The sequence below is a fragment of the Phoca vitulina genome, unplaced genomic scaffold (assembly GCF_004348235.1).
Source record: "Phoca vitulina isolate PV1807 unplaced genomic scaffold, GSC_HSeal_1.0 scaffold12, whole genome shotgun sequence".
In the NCBI taxonomy this organism is placed as follows: domain Eukaryota; kingdom Metazoa; phylum Chordata; class Mammalia; order Carnivora; family Phocidae; genus Phoca; species Phoca vitulina.
Genome location: NW_022589715.1, coordinates 477,222 through 502,753, shown reverse-complemented (window position 1 = coordinate 502,753; position 25,532 = coordinate 477,222). Strand labels below are relative to the sequence as shown.

At 39.6% G+C, this 25,532-nt stretch overlaps 1 protein-coding gene across 8 annotated transcripts in view; it reads right to left on the bottom strand.

Annotated features, from left to right (window-relative positions):
* Nucleotides 1–25,435, bottom strand: part of BIRC6 (baculoviral IAP repeat containing 6) — a 226,517-nt gene extending 201,082 nt beyond the window's left edge. For 6 of the 8 annotated variants that reach the window (XR_004300267.1, XM_032410255.1, XM_032410260.1 and 3 more), the window contains exon 1: nt 25,043–25,434. Coding sequence is in view for 7 of the 8 variants with exons in the window: in XM_032410255.1 (XP_032266146.1) it covers nt 25,043–25,367 (325 nt within the window). In the remaining variant the exon portion in view is untranslated. Of the gene's footprint in view, nt 1–25,042 lie in introns of all 8 variants that reach the window. The other 2 variants (XM_032410257.1, XM_032410258.1) reach the window with 2 other exon arrangements.
* Between the last annotated feature and the right edge of the window lie 97 nt (nt 25,436–25,532).

Genomic DNA, 25,532 nt, shown 5'->3' with positions numbered 1-25,532 from the left:
TCATTCTCTCTCTCAAATAAATAAATAAAATCTTTAAAAAAAAAATCTTTTACTCAGCCTGAAGACTTTATTTTTGAGAGGACAGCTTTGTTAATGTACCCTGACAGTATGCTCAAGATGAGATTTACTCTTCTGCCCCTAGAAAAGTCCTAGATGGGGCACCTGGCTGGCTCAGTAGTAGAGCATCCAACTCTTGATCTTGGGGTTGTGAGTTTGAGCCCCATATTGGCTACAGAGATTATTTAAAATAAAATCTTAAAAAAAACAATCCTAGACTTCTGTGCAAGAAAAGTATCTTGCAATGAACGAAGAATATTTTTGGAACTTTTTAACTTCTTACATGTTTGAGCAAGTCTTTTCTTATTTAGGAAGCAACAAGACAGGACTGAAATCCTCTAATTTCAGTTAAAAATGAAATCCACGCATGTTTAAGTCTGACCCAGAATTGAGTGTTTGTACAGCAAAAAAAAAAAAAACAACAAAAAAAAACCACAGGTTTCACAATCAGGTAAATTCAACATTTATTTTTAGTCACAAGAATAACCATTTTAAGCACAGAAAGAAAAAAGATGAAGAAATCAAGAAAACTATAATAGAGCTTGATTGTGTCACTCAGTTAGAAAACATGTTTTCTAAGTCTTGTAGAATACTGAGTTATACTTTTATTCATGATGCTTTGATTCATGATTTTAGTCGTATTACTATTCAACACTCAATATATATATATATATTTAAGATTTTATTTATTTATTTATTTATTTATTTGACAGAGAGAGACACAGCGAGAGAGGGAACACAAGCAGGGGGAGTGGGAGAGGGAGAAGCAGGCTTCCCGCCGAGCAGGGAGCCCGATGTGGGGCTTGATCCCATGACCCTGGGATTATGACCTGAGCCGAAGGCAGACACTTAACGACTGAGCCACCCAGGCGCCCAACACTCAATATATTTTAATGTTACCAATAATATTGATAAACTTACGACCTATACTTAAATTATATCTCCCAAGACTACCTTTAAAAAACTTAAATCCCATTTTGGCATGAACCATTTATTATTTCGTTTGCCTTATGAGTTTAAAATACCTGAAAATAAATTTCTCAAAGAAAGGTAAGCTATGCTTAACTAACGTTTGTTATGTTTTCCAAGAAGAGTTAGCTAAAAAGTTATTTTTGGCTTTTAAACAGAAGGAAAAAACTATGGCACATACCCTGTCCTACATACTGAACCTTTAGAGAACTTTGTACAGAAGTAATCTGTAAGGGACGCCTGAGTGGCTCAGTTAAGCAGCCTACTCTTGATTTTGGCTCAGGTCACAATCTCAAGCCCCATGTCAGGCACCATGCTCATGCTCAGTGGGGAGGCTGCTCGAGACTTTTTTCTCTGCCCCTCCCCCTGCTTGTGTGTGCACTCTCTCTCTCTAAAATAAATTTAAAAATCTTTTTTTTTTTAAGTGACTTTTAAACCTGCATGGATAAAGTTAAAAAAATGAGCAGGAAACTCAAATTCCTCCGTGTACAACAGAAATCAGCACACTTCTTGTGAAAAGCGTCAGACAGTAAATATTTTAAGGTTCACAAGATACCTGGCCTCTCTCACAATTACTCACCTCTGCCACTGTACTGCAAAGGCAGCCATAGCCCACATGTAAGTAAATGGGTGTGGATGTGTGCCAGTAACACTTTATTTATAAAATTAGGAGATAGCCTGAGAGCTACAAGGGTTTGCAGACCCCTAATTGACACTAATGACTTGTATTAGTGCACATATTCTTTCTGGGAAGGAAAAACTTCACAGAACAGGTTAAAATTCACAGCCAGACACAGTAAGTTTCTGAAAACCAACAAAGAAAAATCTTGAAAGCAAACAGACAATAAGGACACATTATTTTCATGGAAGTAATAATACAATAAAAACATGTATCATTAAAAACCATAAAGTTCGGGCGCCTGGGTGGCTCAGTTGGTTAAGCGACTGCCTTCAGCTCAGGTCATGATCCTGGAGTCCCGGGATCGAGTCCCACATCGGGCTCCCTGCTCAGCAGGGAGTCTGCTTCTCCCTCTGATCCTCCCCCCTCTCATGCTCTCTCTGTCTCATTCCCTCTCTCAAATAAATAAATAAAATCTTTAAAAAAAAATAAAAAAAAATAAAAACCATAAAGTTCATGAGGAAGTGGACCATTTTTTTTTAAGTACTAGAGAAAAAGAAATTCTATATCGACAAAAATATCCATCAGAAATGAAGGTGAAATACATTCTTGGATGAAGGAATACTATAGAGAAATTTTGCCAGCAAAGCTACTCAGAAAGAACTGCAGGAAGTTCATCAAATATAAGAAAAATCATTTCAGAAAACTTAACAGTACCAGAAATGAGGGAAGACCAACAGGAATGGTATATATAACCAATGATTTTTTTGTCTCAGTTCTTTAAAATATATTTGAAAACTGAAAGCAAAACATTATATTGTCTGAGAGGGTTTCTAATGGATGTAGATGTAATGAACAAGTAAACTAACTTTTAAAAGAGGGGAGACTACGATATAGTAAAAAGGTTCCTACATTCTGCTTAAAGTGTAAAGTACTGATTCTAAATACACTGTGAAAAGTACATATATTGCAATCCCTCAAGTAACTACAAAAAACATATACACATAATTATAGTAAAAAAATAAAAAGTTAAAATAACTAAAATATCAAATAACGAGGGGCACCTGGCTAGCTCAGTCAGTGGAGCATTCGACTCTTGATCAAGGGGTAGTGAGTTCAAGCCCCATGCATGTTGGGCATAGAGTCTACTTAAAAAATAAATAAATAAATAAAAAATAAAATAACCAAAAAAAAGAGAAAAGGAGAAGAAACAGAGGAAAAGGGAGGAAGTAAATAACAAAATAGAATATCTAATTCAAAATGTCAACAATTACATTAAATATAAACAGTCTAAATATATGCCAATTACAAGACCAATTGTCAGAATGAAGTGAAAAACACATACACAATCCAATTCTATGATGTCTATAAGAAACTTTTACCCTTCTAAGAGGATAAAAGTAAGGAGCACTGGCTGGCTCATTCAGTATGTGACTCTTGATCTCAGGGTTGTAAATTCAAGCACCACCTTGGGTGTAAAGATTACTCAAAAATAAAAAAAATACGGGGTGACTGGTGGCTCAGCGTCCAACTCTTCATTTCAGCTGGGGTCATGATCTCAGGGTCGTGAGTTCAAGCCCCACACTGGGCTCTAAAAAAAAAAAATTAGAGGTGCCTGGGTAGCTCAGTCAGTTGAGCATCTGACTCTTGGTTTCGGCTCAGGTCATGATCTCATGGTTGTGTGACTGAGCCCCATGAAGGGCTGCGCACTCAGTGTGGAGTCTGCTTCAGATTCTCTCTCCCTCTCCTTCTGCGTCTCTCCCAGCTCTTACCTGCACGGACGTGAGCGCTCTCTAAAATAAATAAAATCTTTTAGGGGTGCCTGGGTGGCTCAGTCGTTAAGCGTCTGCCTTCGGCTCGGGTCGTGATCCCGGGGTCCTGGGATCGAGCCCCGCATTGGGCTCCCTGCTCAGCGGGAAGCCTGCTTCTCCCTCTCCCATTCCCCCTGCTTGTGTTCCCTCTCTCGCTGTGTCTCTCTCTGTCAAATAAATAAAATCTTTAACAAAATAAAATAAAATAAAATAAAATAAAATAAAATAAAATCTTTTAAAAATAAATAACAATAAAAATTTTTTAATTTAAAATAAAAATAAAAGTATAAAAATAAAAGGATGGAAAAAAGATATTTCAGGCAAACGTTAAAGAAAAGATGAAGTAGATATATTTATATTAAACAAAGATCAGAGCAAAGAAAATAACCAGGGATAAATGAGGTCAATACATGATTAAAGGGCCAATTCACGAAGAAGAAAAGCAATATTAAACACGTATACACCTAACAGAACTTCAAAACACATACAGCAGGGCACCTGGATGGCTCAGTCAGGTAAGCCTCTGACTCTTAATTTTGGCTCAGGTCATGATCTTAGGGTCCTGAGATCAAGCCCCGAACTGTGAAGCCTGCTTAAGATTCTCTTTCTTCCTCTCCCTTTGCCCTTACCCCCTCTTAAAATTAAAAAAAAAAAAGCACACACACACACATACAGCAAAAATTAATGGAACTGAGAAGAAATAGGCATCCAAATTACAGCTGGAGACTTCAACACTCCTCTCTAACTAATAGAACTAATACATAAAAAACCAGCAGCAATGGGCGCCTGGGTGGCTCAGTCGTTAAGCGTCTGCCTTTGGCTCAGGTCGTGATCCCGGGGTCCTGGGATCGAGCCCCGCATCGAGCTCCCTGCTCCGCGGGAGGCCTCCTTCTCCCTCTCCCACTCCCCCTGCTTGTGTTCCCTCTCTCACTGTCTCTCTCTGTCAAATAAATAAAATCTTTAAAAAAAAAAAAAAACCAGCAGCAATACAGAGAAACTGAATACCACCATCAACGAATAAGATTTTTAGAATATTCCACCTCTCAAAAGTAGAATACACATTCTTTTCAAGTGTACAAAGAACATGCACCAAGATAGATCATATCCTGGGTCACAAAAGAGACCTTAACAAATATAAAAGAACTGAAATTAGAAGTATGTTCTCTGACCATAATGTATTTAAGTAGAAATCAGTAACAGAAATATAAGAGGAAATACTTGGAAAATAAACAACATACTTCTAAATAATCCACAGGTCAAAAAGTTTCAGATAATCCAGAAAATATTTTTAATTGGAATGAAAATGAAAATATGTCAAAATGTGTCATATGCAAATAAAGCATTGCTTAGAATGAAATATGTAGGAACTAAATTATTATACTGGGGTGGGGAAGAAGGTCTCAAATCAATAATCTAAGCTTCCTATTTAAAAAAACTAGAAAGGGCACCTGGGTGGCTCAGTTGGTTAAGCGACTGCCTTCGGCTCAGGTCATGATCCTGGAGTCCCTGGATCGAGTCCCGCATCGGGCTCCCTGCTCAGCAGGGAGTCTGCCTCTCCCTCTGACCCTCCCCCCTCTCATGTGCTTGCTCTCTCTCATTCTCTCTCTCTCAAATAAATAAATAAAAAATCTTTAAAAAAAATAATAATAAAAATAAAAATAAAAAAACTAGAAAAAGGGGCGCGTGGGTGGCTCAGTTGGTTAAGCGACTGCCTTCGGCTCAGGTTATGATCCCGGAGTCCTGGGATCGAGTCCCACATCGGGCTCCCCCTTCTCTGTGGGGAGCCTGCTTCTCCCTCTGCCTCTGCCTGCCACTCCCCCTGCTTGTCCTCATTCTCTCTCTCTCTGTCAAATAAATAAATAAAATCTTTAAAAAAATAAAAAAACAAAAAAACAAAAAAAATTTAAAAACTAGAAAAAGGGCGCCTGAGTGGCTCAGTTGGTTAAAGCGACTGCCTTTGGCTCAGGTCATGATCCTGGAGTCCAGGGATCAAGTCCTGCATGGGCTCCCTGCTCAGCAGGGAGTCTGCTTCTCCCTCTGACCCTCTTCCTCTCATGCTCTCTCTCTCTCTCACTCTCTCTCTCTCAAATAAAATCTAATAAATAAATAAATAAAAATAGAAAAACTAGAAAAGGAAGAGCAAAACGAATATATAACAAGCAAAAGAAAAGTAATAATGATAGCAGGAATCAATGAAAATGAAAACACAAAAATAGAGAAAAGTCAAGGCAAGCAAAAAAGTGTTCTTTGAAAAGATCAGTAAAATTGGTAAATCTCTAGGCAAGGCTAGCAATGAAAAAAGACACAAATTAGCAATAACATCAAGAACAAAAGAGAAAATACACTATAGATCCTGCAGACATTAAAAGGTAATAAGAAGGGGCGCCTGGGTGGCTCAGTTGTTAAGCGTCTGCCTTCGGCTCAGGTCATGATCCCAGGGTCCGGTATCAGGCTCCCTGCTCCACGGGAAGCCTGCTTCTCCCTCTCCCACTCCCCGTGCTTGTGTTCCCTCTCTCGCTGTCTCTCTGTCAAATAAATAAATAAAATCTTTAAAAAAAAAAAAGGTAATAAAATACTACGAACAACACTATGCACATAAACTTGACAACTTAGGTGGTCAAAATAAAGAAATATGAAAACTCAGACTGTCAAAATAAATAAACTTAATACTAGAAACTTAAAAAGATAACTGGGGAATAATAAAGACAGATCTACACATATTAATTTGAAGGTAGAGGTGAAATGTACCAATTGATTGAAACCACAAAGTACCAAAACATCCCATATGAAACAGATAATCTGAATTAAGGAAATTGAATTCATAGTTAAAAATCTTCCAAAGAAACCTCCGGGCCTACCTGACTTTATTGCAGAATTTTATCAAACATTGAAGTAACAAGTAACACCAATTCTACACAATTCTCCTCCAAGAAAGAGAAGTGGGAATACTTTCAGACTCACATTATGAAACCAGCATTAACTTGATGCCAAGTCTAGAAAAAGATAGCACAAAAAAAACTATATACCATTATCCCTCACACATATCGATGCAAACACCCTCCACAAAGTAAAAGCAAATGGAATTTAGCAAATATAAAAAGAATAATAGACCAGGACCAAGTAGAGTTATCCCAGGAATATAAAACTGGTTCAAGGGGCGCCTGGGTGGCTCAGTCGTTGAGCATCTGCCTTCGGCTCAAGTCATGATCCCGGGGTCCTGGGATCGAGCCCCGCATCGGGCTCCCTGCACGGTGGGAAGCCTGCTTCTCCCTCTCCCGCTCCCCCTGCTTGTGTTCCCTCTCTCGCTGTGTCTCTCTCTGTCAAATAAATAAATAAAATCTTAAAAAAAAAACAAAACTGGTTCAATATTCAGGAATCAATCAATATAAGCTACCATATTATAGCTTAAAGAGGAAAAGCTACATGATAGATGCATTTGGCAAAATATAACATCCTTTCATGATTAAAAAAAAAACTCAGCAAATTAGAAGTGAAAGGGAATTTGCTCAACCTGATGAAGGACATGTACAAAAATCCTACCACTATCAACATAATTAACAGTAAAACAATGAATATTTTCCCCCTAAAATCAGGAACAATGCAAGGACACACTCTCGCCACTCCTATTCAATATCATATTGGAAGATCTAGCCACTGCAATAAGAAATGAGAAGGATTTAAATGTCATACAGATTAGAAAGGAACAAATGAAACTGTCCCTATCCACAGACAACATGATGAACCTATAAAGAAGATCTAAAAACAAAAACAAAACTCCTAGAGCTAATAAATGAGTCTGGCAAGGTTAGAGTAAACAAAGTACATAAAAATCAATCAACTGTACTTCAGTATACTAGAAATCTGAAGCTTAAATCTACAAAAACCAGTTTACGATAGCTTTAAAAACATAAAATAAGCGTTCCCGTGTGGCTCTGTTGGTGAAGTATCTGCCTTCAGCTCAGGTCATGATCCTGGAGTCCTGGGATGGAACCCCATGTTGGGCTCCCTGCTCAGTGGGGAGTATGCTTCTCCTTCTCCCTATGCCCCTCCACCTGCTCAAGCTCCCTCTCCCTCCCTTTTGCTCTGTCTTAAATAAAATCTTTTTAAAAAAATAAAATAAAATTTATTTGAAAAGACAAAAGAACTGGAATAACTAAAGCAATTCTGATAAAGAATAAGGTTGGACAAATCACATTACATGATTTTAAGACCTACTATAAAACTTATAGTACCACAAGAAAATATAATAGTGGCAAATGGTTAGACATACAGATCTATGGAACAGAAGAGAATCCAAAGATAGACCCACATAAACATGGCCATTTGATCTTTTAAATTATTTTTAATTGTGGTAAATCAACATAGCAAAATTTAGCATTTTAACCATTTTTAAGTGCACAGTTGAGTGGCATTAAGTTCATTCACACTGTTGGGCAACCATCACCACCATCGATCCACAGAATGGATGGTGCAAAATTTGCAAAACTTGAGCTCTATAACCATCATGCACTAACTCCTCCTTCCCAACTCCATACCCCCCAGTGCCCCGCAATCACTATTCTACTTTCTATCTCTAAGAAATTGACTGCTTCTAAGTACCACATTATAGGTGGAGTCATACAGTATTTGTCCATTTGTGATGGGCTTTTTTCAATAAGCATTTTGTCTTCAGTTTATCCACACTGCAGTCAAGTGTCAAAATTTCCTTACTTTTTAAGGCTAATATTCCATTGTATATATACACCATATTTTGTTTATCCATATAGCCATCAATGGACACTTGGGTAGCTTCTACTTTTTGACTATTGGGAATAATGCTGCTTTGAACATGGTGTACAAATATTTTTTCAAGACCCTGCTTTCAATTCTTTGGGGTATATACTGAGATGTGGAATTGTGATATCATACGGTAATTTTATTTTCAATTGTTTGAGGAAACACTATACTGTTTTCCATAACAGCTGCACTATTTTATATTCCCACCAAGAGTGTACAATACGAAGGTTCCAATTCTCCACATCCTTGCCAACACTTATTATTTTTAATGACAGTCACTATAATGGGTGGGAAGTGGTATTGCATTGTGGTTTTAATTTATATTTCCCAAAATATTAGTGATGTTGAACATCTTTTCATGTGCTTTTCGGCCATTTGTATTTCTTCTCTGAAGAAATATCTACTCAAATATTTTGCTCATTCTTTAATTGGGCTATTTTGTTGTTGTTGAGACATTAAAGTTCTCTATACATTCTGAATATTAATTCTTTATATATACCTGGATATGTGATTTGCAAATATTTTCTCATATTATGTGTTTGCTGTTTTACTCTGTTGGTAGTGTCCTTCAATGCACAAAGGTTTTCCTTTTGATGAAGTCCAACTTGTCTATTTTTTCTTTGGTTGCCTGTGCCTTTGATGTCATATCCAAAAAACCACTGCCAAATCCAATGTCATGAAGCTTCCCCCTTTGTTTTCTTCTAAGAGCTTTATAGTTGTAGCTCTTATGTTTAAGGGTCCAACTTCATTCTTTTGCAATGTGGATATCCAACGTTTCTCAGCACAATTTCTTGAAGAGATTGTCCTTTCCCCCACAGAATGGTGTTGGTCTTCTTGTCAAAAATCATTCACGACATATATGAGGGCTTATTTCTGTGCTCTCTATTCCATTAGTCTTTATGTCTGTCTACACCAGTACCACATTGTTTTGGTTACTGTAAAACTGTAATAAGTTTTGAAACGTGAGTCCTTCAACACTGTTCTTCTTTTTCAAGAACGCTTTGTAGAATCCCTTGAGATTCTACATGAACTTTATGTGGGTTTTTCTATTTCTGCAAAAAACATCATTGGGATTGTGATAGAGATTGCACTGAATCTGTAAATCACTTTGGGTAGTACTGACTTTTTAACAATATACAGGCGAAGCACTTATAAGGATGCAGAGTTAAGTGGAACTCATATTTTTAATGGAAATATATAATGGCACAGCCACACTAGGTTTGACAGTTTCTTTTTTAAGATTTATTTTTTATTCATTTATTTGAGAGAGAGAGGGAAGACATGAGCAGGGAGGAGGAACAGAGGGAGAGGGAGAAGCAGACTCCCCACTGAGCAGGAAGCCTGACGAGGCGCTTGATCCCAAGACCCCAGGATCATGACCTGAGCTGAAGGCAGACACTTAGACTGAGCCACTAAGGCGCCCTGGTTTGACAGTTTCTTATAAGATTAAACATACACTTATCAAATGGTCCTGTAATCCCACTTCTATGTATTTACCCTAGAGACATAAAATCTTACATTCACACAAAAAACCTGTACTCAAATGTTTATAGTAGCTCTATCCATAATCACCAAAGCTGAAAACACCCAAGCGTCCTTCAGTGAGTGAGTGACTAAACAAATGGTGACACATTCATACAATGAAATACTGTTTACGTATTAAAAAAAAAAAAAGAACTACTGATACATGTGACAACTTGAGTGAATCTCAGACATTATGCTAACTGCAAAGTCATTATCAAAAGGTTACATACTGTAGGATTCCATTTCTAGGACATTCTAGAAAGACAAATAGTATGGAAAACTTGATTGCCAAAGGTTGGAGGGGAACAGGATGGGGGGAGGGTTAGACTATAAAGGAAAGAGCACAGGTGTTGAAAATGTATCCTAATTGTAGTGGCAGTTACATGAATCTATGCAAGTAGTGGTAATACACAAAAAATAGGCTATCTTATTGTAGAGTATTAAATAAAATTTTAAAATATTATAGAAGAAAAAAATGGGAAAATATCTATAATATGCTATTAATTAAGTAAAGGAAGGGAAATAGTTTATAAAATATCATTGCAATCCAAATTCTATAAAAATATATTAAACAATGGGGCACCTGGGTGGCTCAGTCGGTTAGGTGTCTGCCTTCAGCTCAGGTCATGAACTCAAGGTCCTGGGATGGAGCCCTGCTCTCTCTCAAATAAATAAAATCTTTAAAAACGTCCTTTAAAAATATATCAAACAATAGAAAAAAGCAAAAAGAAATTGTTACACACCAAAATGCTAACAATGGCCATCCCTAGGTAACAAAATCATAGGTGACTACTCTTTTCCTTAGTCTATTTGGTGTCTTATAATAAATGGAAATTCACAAAGGTAGGAAACTGTGTTTTTTAAAATCATTTAATCCTAATACCCACTTCAAGAAATAGTCAATTCTTTATCAAGGCACTATCCATGTGCAACCCTACAAAACTTGCAAAAATATTATCTGAATTACATTATCTTTGCCAACTGACAGAACACACTGTAAAATTCCATTTCCACAGAGATAACATCAGAGTTCAATGCTTAAAATACTCTACTAAAACACAGTATATAAAAACATCAAAGTCAATAAAGAGGGTATAAAATTAGTGTTCTTACAATGATTTTAAAATACAATTAAAGTAACCAAAATTAAAATCACTTAACAAAAGTTGTTAGTACACTATATTATTCAAACCCAAAGCGAGTATTCCTGTAAAACTAAAGTCAGTGCAAAGCAAAGAAAGTTTGGGAAAGTTCAGGCCCTAGGCCACGAAAAAAGGGTAACAAATGGACGAAATGCAATGCAGTGACAGTCTTATTCCAAGTAAGAGAATCAACATCTGCCTAGGCATGAGAGTGGGTCTCCAAAAGATACAGACTTACTGGAATTAAGAATTCCAAGTTCCAGGGTGCCTGGCTGGCTCAGTTAGTGGAGCGTGTGGCTCTTGATATCAGGGTTGTGAGTTCAAGCCCCACGTTGGGTGTAAAGATTATTTAAAAAATAAAATCTTTAAAAAAAGGAGAGAGAGAAAGAGTTCCAAGTTCCAATTCTCTCTACTCACTTTATCCAAAAGTTCCACCAAACCACCTATTTTACTATAATCTTAAGTATCTGATATCAACCGAGAAAGTTTTAAGAACATAATCATCACTGAAGTTTCCATGGATGGGACTCAATCTTTAAAGACCTACTCCCTGCAAGAAGTTTTGGGAACTATTTCAACATATATTATTCAATTTGTCACAGTTAAATCTCCCAATCACCTTGGGATACAATAGTTCCATTCTTCCTTCAGAATTCTGAGCTGGTTATAATTAAGCAAAATTTGGGAGCTGCCTTCCCTATCTGATATTGCTCAAGATAACCCTAACCATCTATATACAAATTCCTGTTGCTATACAAAGTTGTCCATGTGAGAGGGAACTCAGCTATAAATTAATACAATTCTGTAAAATGGAGGACACACCCCATGAATTTCTATTTGGAGCTCATATTTGAAACTACTGTTCTCTGCTGAATACAGAAGGCACATATATCCAGACTAGTAGTCACAGACCCCTTATCATTCCTCACATAGCCTAAATTTTAAGTCAGTCCAAGTCAAATTCCATCCAAATATGATGAAAATCCGTCTAGCTGTTTTTGCATACTACAGTAACAGGCCAACAGAAAACCTCCCTGGATATCTGCCTGGCTGCTTCCTCACATCACTGGGATCTTTGCTCAAGGGCCACTTCAGAGAGACCCTCCCAGACCATCTCATAGCACAAATTTGCCCATTACCATCTCGTACCAGCTCTAATTTCTTACGGCATTTATCACCACTTGGTACAGTGCGTGTGAAATACATCTCTTCCCACTAAACCATGAGCTCTAGCAAAGCAAGGACTTTGTTAACTAGTGTATCACCAGTGCTTGACTCACAATAAATGTTTTTGAATAAATGAATCATTTTCTATGGTTCTGAAGAACTTTTTAATATATTAAAACTAAACTATAATGTGGTAAAATACAATATTCTCACAGTTTTGTTTGTTAACACAACATGAAACAAAGACAGTTCAGGCATGAAACTAGTTGAACTGGTACAGATAACCCCAGCCATCTACCCTTCATAGCCCCATTTTCCCCAGTATGAGGTCACTGTCCTTGGCTATAGTGGTATTTTGGTGAAAAAGTATCAGAGCACTTAGCAGGTTCAAAAATCAACCAAAACTGAATTACAGCACAGAAAGACAAAATAGAAACCAACAGAAATTTGGTCCTTGATACATCCCTGCTGCTTACAAGCATATTTCATTATATAGTCACTAAATACAATTTAAAACACAATGAGGGAGATTTTGGTAGCAGACAAACTAACTTGGGAGGTTTTAGTTAACCAAAAAATTAAGGCTAAATAGAATACTATTCAATTCAAATGAAATCTGTCTCTCATTTATCCCAGGCTTATCAAACAAACTTACTCATGAAGTTTGAACCTCTAAACCTAGGTGCACATTAGAACACCTGGCATTCTGCTTAAAAAAAAAAAAAAAAGAAAAAAAAGCAGGCCTGGGCTCCACTCCAGACCACTTAAGTCAGAATTCTGGGACCCAAGGAGTGCCTGGTGGCTGTCAGTTAAGCATGTGACTCTTGATTTTGGCTCAGATCATGATCTCAGGGTCGTGAGATAGAGCCCCACCATGTGAGGCTCCTTGCTCAACATGGAGTCTGCTTCAGATTCTCTCTCTCCCTCTACCTCTGCTCTTCTCCCTCCCCTATGCGTGTGTGGGTGCTTTCTCTCTCTGTCTCAAATAAATAAATAAAATCTAAAAAAAAGAAAAAATACTGGGACGCAAGCAGAATATTTTTTTAAAGTTCCCCTGATGATTCTAATGAGCAACCAAGGCTGAGAACCCACTGCTCTATGCATCTCCCCAGTCTTACTTCTCTCCTACTTCATAAATCTAAGTACAGAAACAAATCATGAACTTAAATCATAACTTAAATTCTTGGCACCCACAATAAATCTCAAAGAAAACATTCCTATCTGCCCCATTCTAACACTTCTACCATTTCCCCTAAAGAGTAAGCATAATATTTATCTCCCCTAAAATACATCCCTGATTTAAATACTCAAATGAGACCACAATTACTTCCTTTTAGGAGCACCACCCTTGTCACAAGCTTTTTTATATAGCAATTACTTTATTCTTTTTGTTATTTATATCTCTGTTATCTCCGTTTTTATACCCAAGAAGTTTGTCTTTTTTTTTTTTCAAGATTTTATTTATTTACTTGACAGACAGCGAGCATAAACGGAAGGAAAGGGGAGAGGGAGACCCCCGGCTGAGCAGGCAGCCTGACACGGGACTTGATCCCAGATCCCAGGACCCTGGGATCATGACCTGAGCCAAAGGCAGACACTTAATTGACTGAGCCACCCAGGCGTCCCCCAAGGAGTTTTAACTTTTTTGTTTCCTTCACATTTGAGGTGCTACAGTTTACAAAGACATTTCTGCATTCATTATCAGATGGTGAAGTAGTCTGGGCAAAAATTACCACTTAGTAGAGCATTCTTTTTCTTTTTTTTTAAGATTTTATTTAGTCATCTCAGGGAGAGAAAGAGCACAAACTGGAGAGAGGGGCAGAGGAAGAGGGAGAAGCAGACTCCCCGCTGAACAGGGAGCCTGACTCAGGGCTGGATCCCAGGACCCGGGGATCATGACCTGAGCAGAAAGCAAACACTTAACCAACTGAGCCACCCAGGTGCCCCAGAGCATTCATCGCTTGATCTCAGGGTCGTGAGTTCAAACCCCACAGTGGACGTGGAGCCTACTTTACAAAAAAAAATTGTAAAATAAATAAGTAAATAAAAATATTTTTTTTAAAAAAAGAATTACCAGCCCTTTTTAAAGATGGTAACTCTGAGAAGTTATCTTGCCAAAGGCATAAGGCCATGGGCAGTACAATGCACATATCACAAAGGTCGTCTTGCCCACTCCCTACTGTTCTTACAAACTATATTACAGAAATCTATTATTGTTTATAGTCGTCTATCTGTAGCTACAGCCAACACTGCTAGAGACAAAGTACCAAATTTTCAACAACTTAAGTATGGTTACAAGTACAAATTGCCAGTTAAACAACAAGGTTATAATGGGTGCATGTTTACTTCTGCTCCCTTCCAAGTCTCACTAAAAAGACAGTAAAGAAATAAAGAGGGCATTAAACAAACCCACAAAGACAAAAAGAACAAGTTAGGAGATAATAACAGAAAAATTTTGAAGTTGGAGGGCAGGTGGAAGAGCCTTAACAGAATCATTCCCCGTGGAAAAATCTCAAAGCTAAACCAGCAGGGAGGAAAGGCCAAAGTATCTTTGTTGTAGTGGGTTTTCTAAAGATGTATTTATTTATTTTAGACAAAGAGTAAGAGATCACACGTGGGCATGCAAGTGGGGGGAGGGGCAGAGGGAGAGAATTTTCAAGCACACTCCCCGCTCAGCGGGAGCAGGGCATGAGGCTTGATCTCACAACCCATGAGATCATAACCTGAGCCAAAATCAAGAGTCAGATGCTTAACTGACTGAGCCACCCAGGCGCCCCTGTGTTGTAGTATTTTTCAAATTATGTAGTAATAAGTCTAAAATAAAAATTACTTCAAAATAGTAGCCTTTCGCAGTATTTTTTCAACTGACACTAAAAACACAGCTCCTGTAATAACAGGTCCCTAAATTTTTTACCTTAAACTAGGAGTTCTTGCATTGAAAAATATGGTAGCCATAGGTCAGAGGGACCAAATCCTCAGGCTATCTCATCACTCCCATCCTTGTGCTCTGCACTCCAATACCAACGTGCTTGTAACAAATACTACCTGCTTCATGCCTCTGCTCTTGCTCATGTGTTCCCTCTACCTGGCTAACTCCTATTCTTTCAAGAGCCAAGGTGTCACCTCTTCTAAAAGCTTTCCAAATTGGGAGGCGGGGGGATTTTAAATTCATCTTACTATCCCCATATGGCAGACAAACACTTGTTGAATTGAACTATATAATTAAGAACACCAATCCAAAAGTAACACTTATTGCACGCTTACGGTGGATTAAGCAGTACCTACATGTATCAGTTTATTTAATCTTTCCAATAACCCAATGAGTTAGGTGTGCAGAGAGACATTAAGCATCTTACCTAAGGGCACAGATAATAAGTGGTGAATCATGGACTGAAATGCAGTCTGGCTCCAGAACCAATACCCTTAATCACTAGGCTCAGCTTTCTCTCTAATTGCCAGTTTTCCTAATCCATGTTCCCAAATCCTCAAGCTCAACTCTGAATTCCCAAGCCTTCTGGACATCTCTACTTGGATGTCCTTCAAGAACCTCAAAATTAACACAACCAACGTCACTATCTCCCTCTTGCTCCTAACCTTCTCCAACAAAAACCACTCACCACACCTTCTTGTATTACTTATTTCAGTTAATAAATACCATTCACCCAGTTACCAAAATTGGGAACCCACGCATGAGTACTTTTCACCTTATCCATCTCTCTCATCCCCACATTCACCAAAAATTATGGTTCCTACCTTTCAAACTTACACAAAGCTCTCATCACTTCTCACACCTGGGCATTAGTTTCAAACCTCTCTAAAAACAAATTTGATCATGTAATAACCTACAATGGCTCCCTACCATTGATATCAAGTCAAAATTTTTTTCTAAGATTTTATTTATTTATTTGAGAGAGAGAGAGAGAGGGAGGGAGGGAGCTCTCACACACAAGCAGGGGGAGCAGAGGGAGAGGGAGAAGCAGACCCCCTGCTGAGCAGGAGCCCAATGCAGGCTTGATCCCAGGACCCTGGAACCATGACCTGAGGTGAAGGCAGACACTTAAGTAACTGAGCCACCCAGGCGCCCCTCAAGTCAGATTTCTTAAGAAAACATATTATGATCTTGTCTTTGCCTCTCTCTCAGCTTCATAACCATCCCCTCACACATCCTAAACTCCAACTGGTTTCCTTCAAAAACTTCTCTCTGTTCCTTGAATTCACCATTGTTTTGAAAGATCAAAATGTCTCCACACAAGCAAGTACCCTAGCTTAAGATGATGATCCCTGTAACATTCCCTCCCACTATCTCATCTTTCAAAATGAATCATAAAAACAACCTCCTTTGAGAAGTCTTCTCTATTTCCCTCAGGTTGAAGAAACTACCTCCTCTGTACTCACACAGCATTCTGCGTATCTATATTATAGTACTTATAACATTATGCTAAAATGATTTACCTAAACACATCACCAAGCATGCATTCAAAGACCAAAATGTTGCCTTAATAATTTTGTGCCCCCATATCTAGCATATGTTCAATAAATGTTTAAATACGAATCAACTAGCTCTTCATATTACCATGCTCTTTTAACAATTTCAAGTCCAAAATCAATTAACTTACAGAGTTTGTATTTCTCCTATAATACAAAAGTGATTATAATTATGTCCATTAGATTTCACCCAGTCACATCTCCACATACATGGAAAACTGGAAGAATACTGTCATTTCAACAAAATATCTGTAGCAGAAAGTCTACTATATTTAAATAGCCACTGCTACCAAAAGAATAAAAACACAATAAAAAATACTTACAGAGTACATATATATACAACCACCTTATGGGGTAGACACTATTATTATCCTCATTTTATGGGATGAACTTCAAGATCAAATAGAACCAATGGGGCGCCTGGGTGGCTCAGTCATTGGGCGTCTGCCTTCGGCTCAGGTCATGATCCCAGGGGCCTGGGATCGAGCCCCGCATCAGGCTCCCTGCTCCCCGGGAAGCCTGCTTCTCCCCCTCCCCTCTCACTCCCCCTGCTTGTGTTCCCTCTCTCACTGTGTCTCTCCCTGTCAAATAAATAGATAAAATCTTAAAAAAAAAAAAAAAAGATCAAATAGAACCAAGATTTAAGCCCAAACTGTTTGGCTCCAGAAGATGATCTCTTATAGTGACTCTCAGTAAGTCTAAAACTACTATAAGACTAAGACAAATTCTTGCTAGAGCAAAACCATCTTTGAACAGATAACAGGAAAACTTCGGAGGTAAATGTAAAAAAAAAAAAAAAAAGATAAATGTGGAGGATCTTAAAAACAGAGCAAAATATTTTTAATTTTAATATAAATTCACTCTACTTAATTGTGGGAAAATGTTTTGCTAATAAAACAGCTAATTGGGGCACCTGGCTAGCTCAGTTGGTAGAGCATGCGACTCTTGATCTCACGTTTATGAGTTCAAGCTCCATGCTGGGTACAGAGATTACTTAAAAATAAAATCTTAAGGGGCGCCTAGGTTAAGCATTCAACTCTTGGTTTCAGCTCAGGTCATGATCTCAGGGTCATGAGACAGAGCCAGGCTCCATGCTCAGCGCACAGTCTGTTTAAGACTCTCTCTCCCGGGTGCCTGGGTGGCTCAGTTGTTTAAGCGACTGCCTTCGGCTCTGGTTGTGAGCCTGGAGTCCCGGGATCGAGCCCCACATCAGGCTCCCTGCTCAGCAGGGAGTCTGCTTCTCCCTCTGACTCTCCCCCCTCTCATGCTCTCTCTGTATCATTCTCTCTCTCAATAAATAAATTTTAAAAAAATCTTAAAAAAAAAAAGACTCTCTCTCCCTTTCCTTCTGCCCCTCCCCCCCCACTTCAAATAAATAATCTTAAAAAATAAATAAAATAAAACAGCAGGTCTTTGACATAAGGCAGGTCATCATGTAGCATTGCTAAAATCAGTCAACTACAAATAAAGTTTGTACTCAGCCCACAAAGAGATTTGTCCAATTAAGTTTTTATAAAGAACTCAGATGCAGGGGCGCCTGGGTGGCTCCGTCGGTTAAGCGTCTGCGTTCGGCTCAGGTCATGATCCCGGGGTCCTGGAATGGAGCCCCACATCCCTGCTGAGCAGGGAGCCTGCTTCTCCCTCTCCCTCTGCCTGCCACTCCCTGTGCTTGTGCGCGCGCGCTCTCTCTCTCTCCCTCCCTGTCAAATAAATAAAATCTTAAAAAAAAAAAACAACTCAGAAGCATTTAGGAGACAACTATCTTCTAGTGCTACTGAAATCCCAACTCTATACTGTGTTTATTATCTTTCATAAAAGAATAACTGAGGGGCGCCTGGGTGGGTCAGTGGTTAAGGTCTGCCTTCGGCTCATGTCATGATCCCAGGGTCCTGGGATCGAGCCCCGCGTCGGGCTCCCTGCTCATTGGGAAGCCTGCTTTTCCCTCTCCCACTCCCCCTGCTTGTGTTCCCTCTCTGGCTGTGTCTCTGTCAAATAAATAAATAAAATCTTAAAAAAAAAAAAAAAGAAAAGAATAACTGAGACTAGGAAGGCTGCCTGAACCAAGGTAAGTCAGGAAATAGAAGTGGTCTGAATCATTTTCAATTTCCAAAACTGAGACCTACAGGAAGATTTTACATTTTATCCAAATTAATGCATGCCTAATTCGGAAGCAGTAAACAAATATCTTCCACCGCTAACAAAGTGATAGTAAGTATGAGTTTTATCCCAAAAAATATTTCTTGAGAAATATGCAGGCTAACCTAACTAGTCTTCTATGCTCCAAGACTTCTTGGAGCAGGCAGCTCTGGGCTTTAAGTCTGAATCAAACAAAAAATAAAGAAGTAAAAATTCACCCAATCTGAACTCCACTGCAACTGGAGTACAGTGATCTTTTTCTCATTTATGACCATCATGCAAATTTCTCAAAATCAGAGTCAACGTCAAAGGGAAATATTCACAAAGAAATGTGAAACTAGATTTGTCTAAAACTACTGAGCAGCTTTGGAGTTTCCTCACAGTGACAGAAATCTGGAACCCACTTCAGAAACGAAGAGACATGATTTCCTTTTACACATATGCTACAACATCTACTGATTAATACCCACACCCATACATCTTCAGTTACTTATGTACATACACTACATGAACAATCCGTGTATACACAAAACTAGTAATACAACAGTCTTAACTTCATTCTGACATTTAGCCACACCAATACACTGAAAGACATTTATCCAAATAGAGATAATATTTGTCACCAACATTTACATTTCCATGTACATTTCAATGCTATCTATCTGTCCTCTGTATATAAACACTAAGTCAGTGAACATTTTTCAAATAGTGAGAACATGGTAATAGCAAGCACCCATGAGGCTTAAGAAAATTGACATTCACTGTGTACATATGCCAAGCAGCATCAGGCACTTTAAATGTGTTTACCACTTAATCTACACAACCATTCTATTAAATGTTAATCTTAATTTACAAATGAGGAAGCTGAAGTTCAGGAAGTTTAGAGAGTGAGTTAGTAAGCGAGCTAAAATTCAAAATTCAGGAATACCTAAAATATAAACACCCATTCTTTTCCACATGCCCTCAAAAAAGTTTATTAAAAAAGCAAACAATATACAATGTTCTACATTTAGGGGAGGAGGGCACTATTTCAGAAACCAAGAGAAAACACCATCAGTAATTAAACAAGAAAATACTGAACAGGCGCACCTGGCTGGCTCAGTCAACAGAGCATCTGACTCTTGATCTCAGGGCCATGAGTTCAAGCCCCATGTTGGGTGTAGAGATCACTTAAATTAAAAAGGAAGGAAGGAAGGAAGGAGGAAAGAAGGACGGACAAACTGAAGAAATTAATAATACCTTACTCTTACATCAAAGCAAAAACTAGATGGATTTTGCTGGATGATAAAAGGTGGTAAATAGGAAAAATTCCTAAGTTCAAATTTAGGGTGAAGTTCAAAAGATTTAACATAGAATATCAAAAAGGCTTAAGTAAAAAAGAAAAAAAGAGTATCTACAAAGATTTACAAGTAAATAGAAGAAATATTTTTGAACAGTAAACACACTGTTCTAAGAACTTTCCGTGTATTAACACTCCTCACAATTAGGACAATTATCATCCCCATTTTGTAAATGGGGAAACTGGAACAGAAATGTTAAGTAATTTAGTCAAGGTTACACAGTTAAATTGGGAGGTGAGGGACAGCAGAAATTGGGATCTTAACCTAAGCCAAGTGTCTCCAAAACCAGGCTCCTTCCTATTACGCTAAACTGTAAGAACAAACTATAGCTAAAGAGAGGAACATACCTAGTAATATAAACAATATGATCAAGTGGTGTACGTAGAGCTATTTTGATTTTTAAAATCCAAAGTGCACAAATTAGCCTAAGAAAAGATGTTCAGCTCATATGTCATTAGGGAATTGCAAATTAAAACAATGAGATACCACTACACACCTATTAGAATGGCCACAGTCCAAAACCAAAAAACATCAAATGCTGAGAAGGATGTGGAGCAACAGGAACTCTCATTCACTACCACTGGGAAAAAAAATAGCACAGCTGCTTTGGAAAACAGTTTGGCAGTTTCTTATAAAACTAAACATAATCCTAACACACGATCTGACATTCGTGCTCCTTGCTACTTACCCAAATGAACTAAAAACTTAAGTCCACACAAAAACCTGCATACAAATATTTATAGCAGCTTTATTCATAACTGCCCCAACCTGGAAGCAACCAAGATGTCCTTCAGGAGGTTAATGGGCAAATGAACTGTGGTCCATCCAGACAATGGAATATTATTCAATGCTAAAAAGCAAATGAGCTACCAAACCATGAAAAGACATGGAAGAACTTAAATGCATATTCCTAACTGAAAGAAGCCAAACCAAAAAGCCTACTATGTAATTCCAACTGCATGACATTCCAGAAAAGGAAAAACTATAGAGACAGTCAAATGATCAGGGAGTGACAGGGGGGTAGGAGAGAGGGACAGGTGAACAGGCAAAACAGAGAGGATTTTTATGAAAATGCAACCATTCTGTATGATATATCCATTTTTCAGAACCCAGAGAATGTACAACACCAAAAGTGAACACTAATGTCAACCACAGACTTGGGTGATAATGATGTGTTAATGCAGGTTCATTGATTGTAACAAACACATTGATAGTGAAGGGAAGTTTTGTGTGCACAGGGAGCAGGAGGTATCTAGGAACTCTGGACTTTCTGCTCAATTTTACTACAAACCTGAAACTGCTCTAAAAAATAAAATCTATTTAAGAAAAGAAAGGGAAGGGGCGCCTGGGTGGCTCAGTCGTTAAGCGTCTGCCTTGGGCTCAGGTCATAATCCCAGGGTCCTGGGATCGAGCCCCGCACCGGGCTCCCTGCTCAACGGGAAGCCTGCTTCTCCTCTCTCACTCCCCCTGCTTGTGTTCCCTCTCTCTCGCTGTATCTCTCTCTGTCAAATAAATAAATAAAATCTTAAAAAAAAAAAAAAAGGTGTTTATTTAGCAGTATGTAAGAAAGCATCCATTTAACATACTCATTAAGCCTATATACACAACTGAAAAATAGTTATTAGTATTTTGTACTGGGCATCCTGAGGAGGGGATATAAACAAGAGGACAGGTTCCTTCCCACAGGGAGTTTTAAATATAGTTAAATGGACGTCGTATATTCGCAAAAAGCTAAATAAAATGGAATTTAAATAGTTCAAGACAGAAAACATACTGCGAACGGTAAGTTGCCAAATTACTGAAATAGACATTAAGAGGACAATATGCGAATAGGGGTTCAGTGGATCACTTCAGACTAAAAGAACCAGGAAGTTAAGATCTGCTCTAGGTCCTGAAAAATGTCTAAGATATGTCTGGAGGGAATTGGTGCATTCCAAGAAAGAGCAAAACCACCGAGTTAGGAAAGGAAATCAAATGAACCAGTTCACAAAACTAAATAGGGAGAGAAGACTAGAGAGACTGGTAGAGGCCAAATCATGGAAGTCAAAGAATGCCAGGCCAAGGAACCAGCCTAGAGACTCCGAATTCTTAACTCTTAAATGCTAAAAGGGAGCAAATACTTGCCTAACCTATGTTATACTGATAGCTCTTAATCTAATGAGTGTATTTAAAAACATTTTATGTCAGATACAGATATATACTAGTAGACACAGTCAAAAATTCACCACCTTTGCTACCCAATTGAATATATATACACACAAGTCCTGCTCCCAACCTTCAATTTCCAATCTACTCTAATAAGCTACCCATAACGCTACAACCTGAACCCATTCAGAAGACACACAACTCTATCACCCAATAAAACTCTATATGGGTACACCACTCTTTTTCCCTTCACACAAAGATGTCTTTCCTCTGGGGTATAAAACAAAGTGGCTCCTTGGCCCTTTAACTGGAAAGAGGGGTCATCTTAGGACCATGGTCACTATTGGCACCTCCTCCTCATTCTATTTATAGGACTGTCACCCTCTATTAATCATTAAAAGCAAACCTCCTAAATAAATATGTAAAATACATACATATTCCAGGCAAGACAAAAAATGCAGCATTCCCTCCCCAATCACCTGATAGATGACATACATAAGACTCTATACAACCTTTGGTAAATATTATCAATAACTGCAATTCTCATAAATGAAAACATTTCAGATTTTGTCCATTGTTACTTTCAACCTTTTCTGTAATCCTTTTGTTTTCCATAAACTATTCCACTTATTTTAAATCACATACTCAAACTTCAATGTGTGGGCATCTGCAACTGTATTCAATCCCACACTTTTCTAATTAACAAATTCCCCAACATATCCCAGCTAAGTTATCCGAAATCAATGATGTTCTACGCATGTACCTTTAATCTTGTGTTAAAATCCTAAACCCTCCCCTTTAGGAATCTACCACCACAGTGACTATTTTCTCACCTTTCATGACACATTAATACATGTCCAATTTCCTCAACCATTTATAACAAACTCTAACACACATTATTTTTCTCAAACATAAGCTCCAAGCATAAAAACACCCCATTAGACTCTTTTCTATCAAAAACATTTTAAAACTTCCATTAATATGGCTTCTTATAAAAAATTCAAATACATATACTATGATACCAATTGGTCAAAGTTTAAAAACATGAAAGAGTATTAGATATTGTTTAAAGATACAGGCATATACTGAAAAACATAAAAACGTGTGACAACAATAAAACCAAATTAAGGAGAATGCTCATGGGGGAGGGAGGATTGGAGGAATACAATCCAAGAGACAGAAAAGAGGCTTCAACTTTCCAATGTTTTATTTCATAAACAGAATCAGGGATACATGGTTGTTCATCTTATTCTTTATACCTTTCTGTTTTTGAAATATTTTAAGTGAGTTCAAGAAGAAAGATATCCAATTACTAATTAGTATCTCCCTCTCATACGTAGTGACAAGTTGTTATTACGTCCAAATTGCAGTTACTACTCATTGTTACATCCGGGACACCCCTCCTGTCCTTTACCTAAGCCAAGAAAAGAAAAATTACAAGCCTACAATCCAAAACTTTCCCTTAGATATATCTTAGATATGATCCAGGTTTATATTCTGTAGCTATATACAATCCATTTCTTTCACAACTCTCACATCGACAAAAGTTAAACCTCTTATTTTATCCTTCTATCCCTACATTGCTATTAACTCTTATGTGCCTTATTACACAGTAAACTGGAATAACGACCTTTCCTTATTTGTGTATGTTAAAATATAAGCGAATTGTTAAGCTACATAACTAATTCACTTGTCTGAATGCAGTCATATATACCTCTATGCACGAGTCTAACTCACTCATATACTAACTTTTCAATCTCAACTTATAACTTCTAAGTTAAACCACACATCATTTAACCGCAAATGAAAGGCACTAACTTTTCAATCTCAACTTATAACTTCTAAATTAAACCACACATCATTTAACCGCAAATGAAAGGTCATCTCAGCCAAACACAACTTAGCCAGGGCAATTCCAAAACACTCCACTCCAGCATACAGGGAGTTCACCTAATGCATAAAGTCCCGTTCCTGGAACAAGGTTTACACCACCCAGAAGTGCTCTCCTCCACTGGCGACACTCAGACACACCTCCGAATCCTAAGTTTCGGCTCGCTATAGTAAAACAAGGAGAGAGGGCATGAAGTTGCATCTCATCACGAACCCAAAGGGCTCTATATTTCACACACCAAAGGGCCTGAGTTTCTCAGCACTAGGAGGGAGAAGTTGGAAGCCCCGATCTAGGGGACAAGGTCTAGTCTTCCATGGCGTCCGCCAGAGTCCTAAAGTCGTCGACTAACAGTTCAGGCAGCCGACCCGCCTACTTCCCTCCCCACCCCCACTCCAGGCGCACCCCACCCCCACCCCCGGCGCGAAGCCCACTGTACATCCCTGCACCTGCGGGTCCTACGAACAGCCGAGTATCCGCTTCTCTCCACCAGAGGGAATGGCTTAGATGCCGGCTCCGACGCTCGCCTCCGGCCACCAGGCTCTCACGTCGGGACCAACCGGGCGACTCGTTCGCTCTCTGATCAGCAGCGACACCTTCTCCAGAACCGACCCGGGGGCCTGGCCTTTTCAGGTGCCAAGCTCCGAGGCCTCCTCACCTCTCCCAGAGGACCAACCTACACCGGACGCTCAAGGCCCGAAAGGCAACTCCCACCACTCCCCGACTCGCCAGTCTTTTTTCTTCCCAGCTGCAGCCGCTGAAAAAGCCAAGCCCCACGGTCCTCCTCCACCAGCTTCCGGGCCTCGGTTCACAGGCAGGCCTGAACCCCCAGCCTTGCCCTCCGCCACCCCATTCCCGTCACGCCGCTTCCCCCCCCGCCGGAGGCCGAGCCCCGGGGCTGGGCGGCTTCCTTCCCCGGCATCCCGCGGGCCCGGCTCCTCCCGCGGCGGGCCCGGCCCCCGCCCGGCGTGCCGCACACTCACCGCTGAGCGCTGAGGCCTGCAGGGTGGCCCCCGACGTGCCGTCGATGACTTTGATGGTCCCGCGACTGGTGACGGCCAGGATGGCGTTGAGCGCCGGGTGGTAGGAAAGGCTGTGCAGCCCATCGGCGTCGCAGCGCATGCAGCCGTCTCGCAGCACCAGCCACTCCGAGACCCCGGCCGCTCCCGCCCCCGCCGCCGAGGAGCAGCCCGGGCCCGAGGCCGCCGCAGCCGCAGCCGCCATCTTCCGGCCTGCGCTCAGCACAATCACACTGGGAAGCGGCTCAGTGACAGTCCCGGGAGGTGCAGCACCACCGCCAGTCACCATCCGGGGCCAGGGGGCAAGCGGAGCGCGTTAGCCGGAAGTGAAGTCAGGCGCCGGCACGCACGCGGGACGTCGGCAGCGCGCCCGGAGGGGCCAAGCTCGGAGGGAGGTTGGCGGGGGAGGGGGAGTGGGAGCGAAAGAGGCGGGACCCGGGGAGGGGGCGGGCAG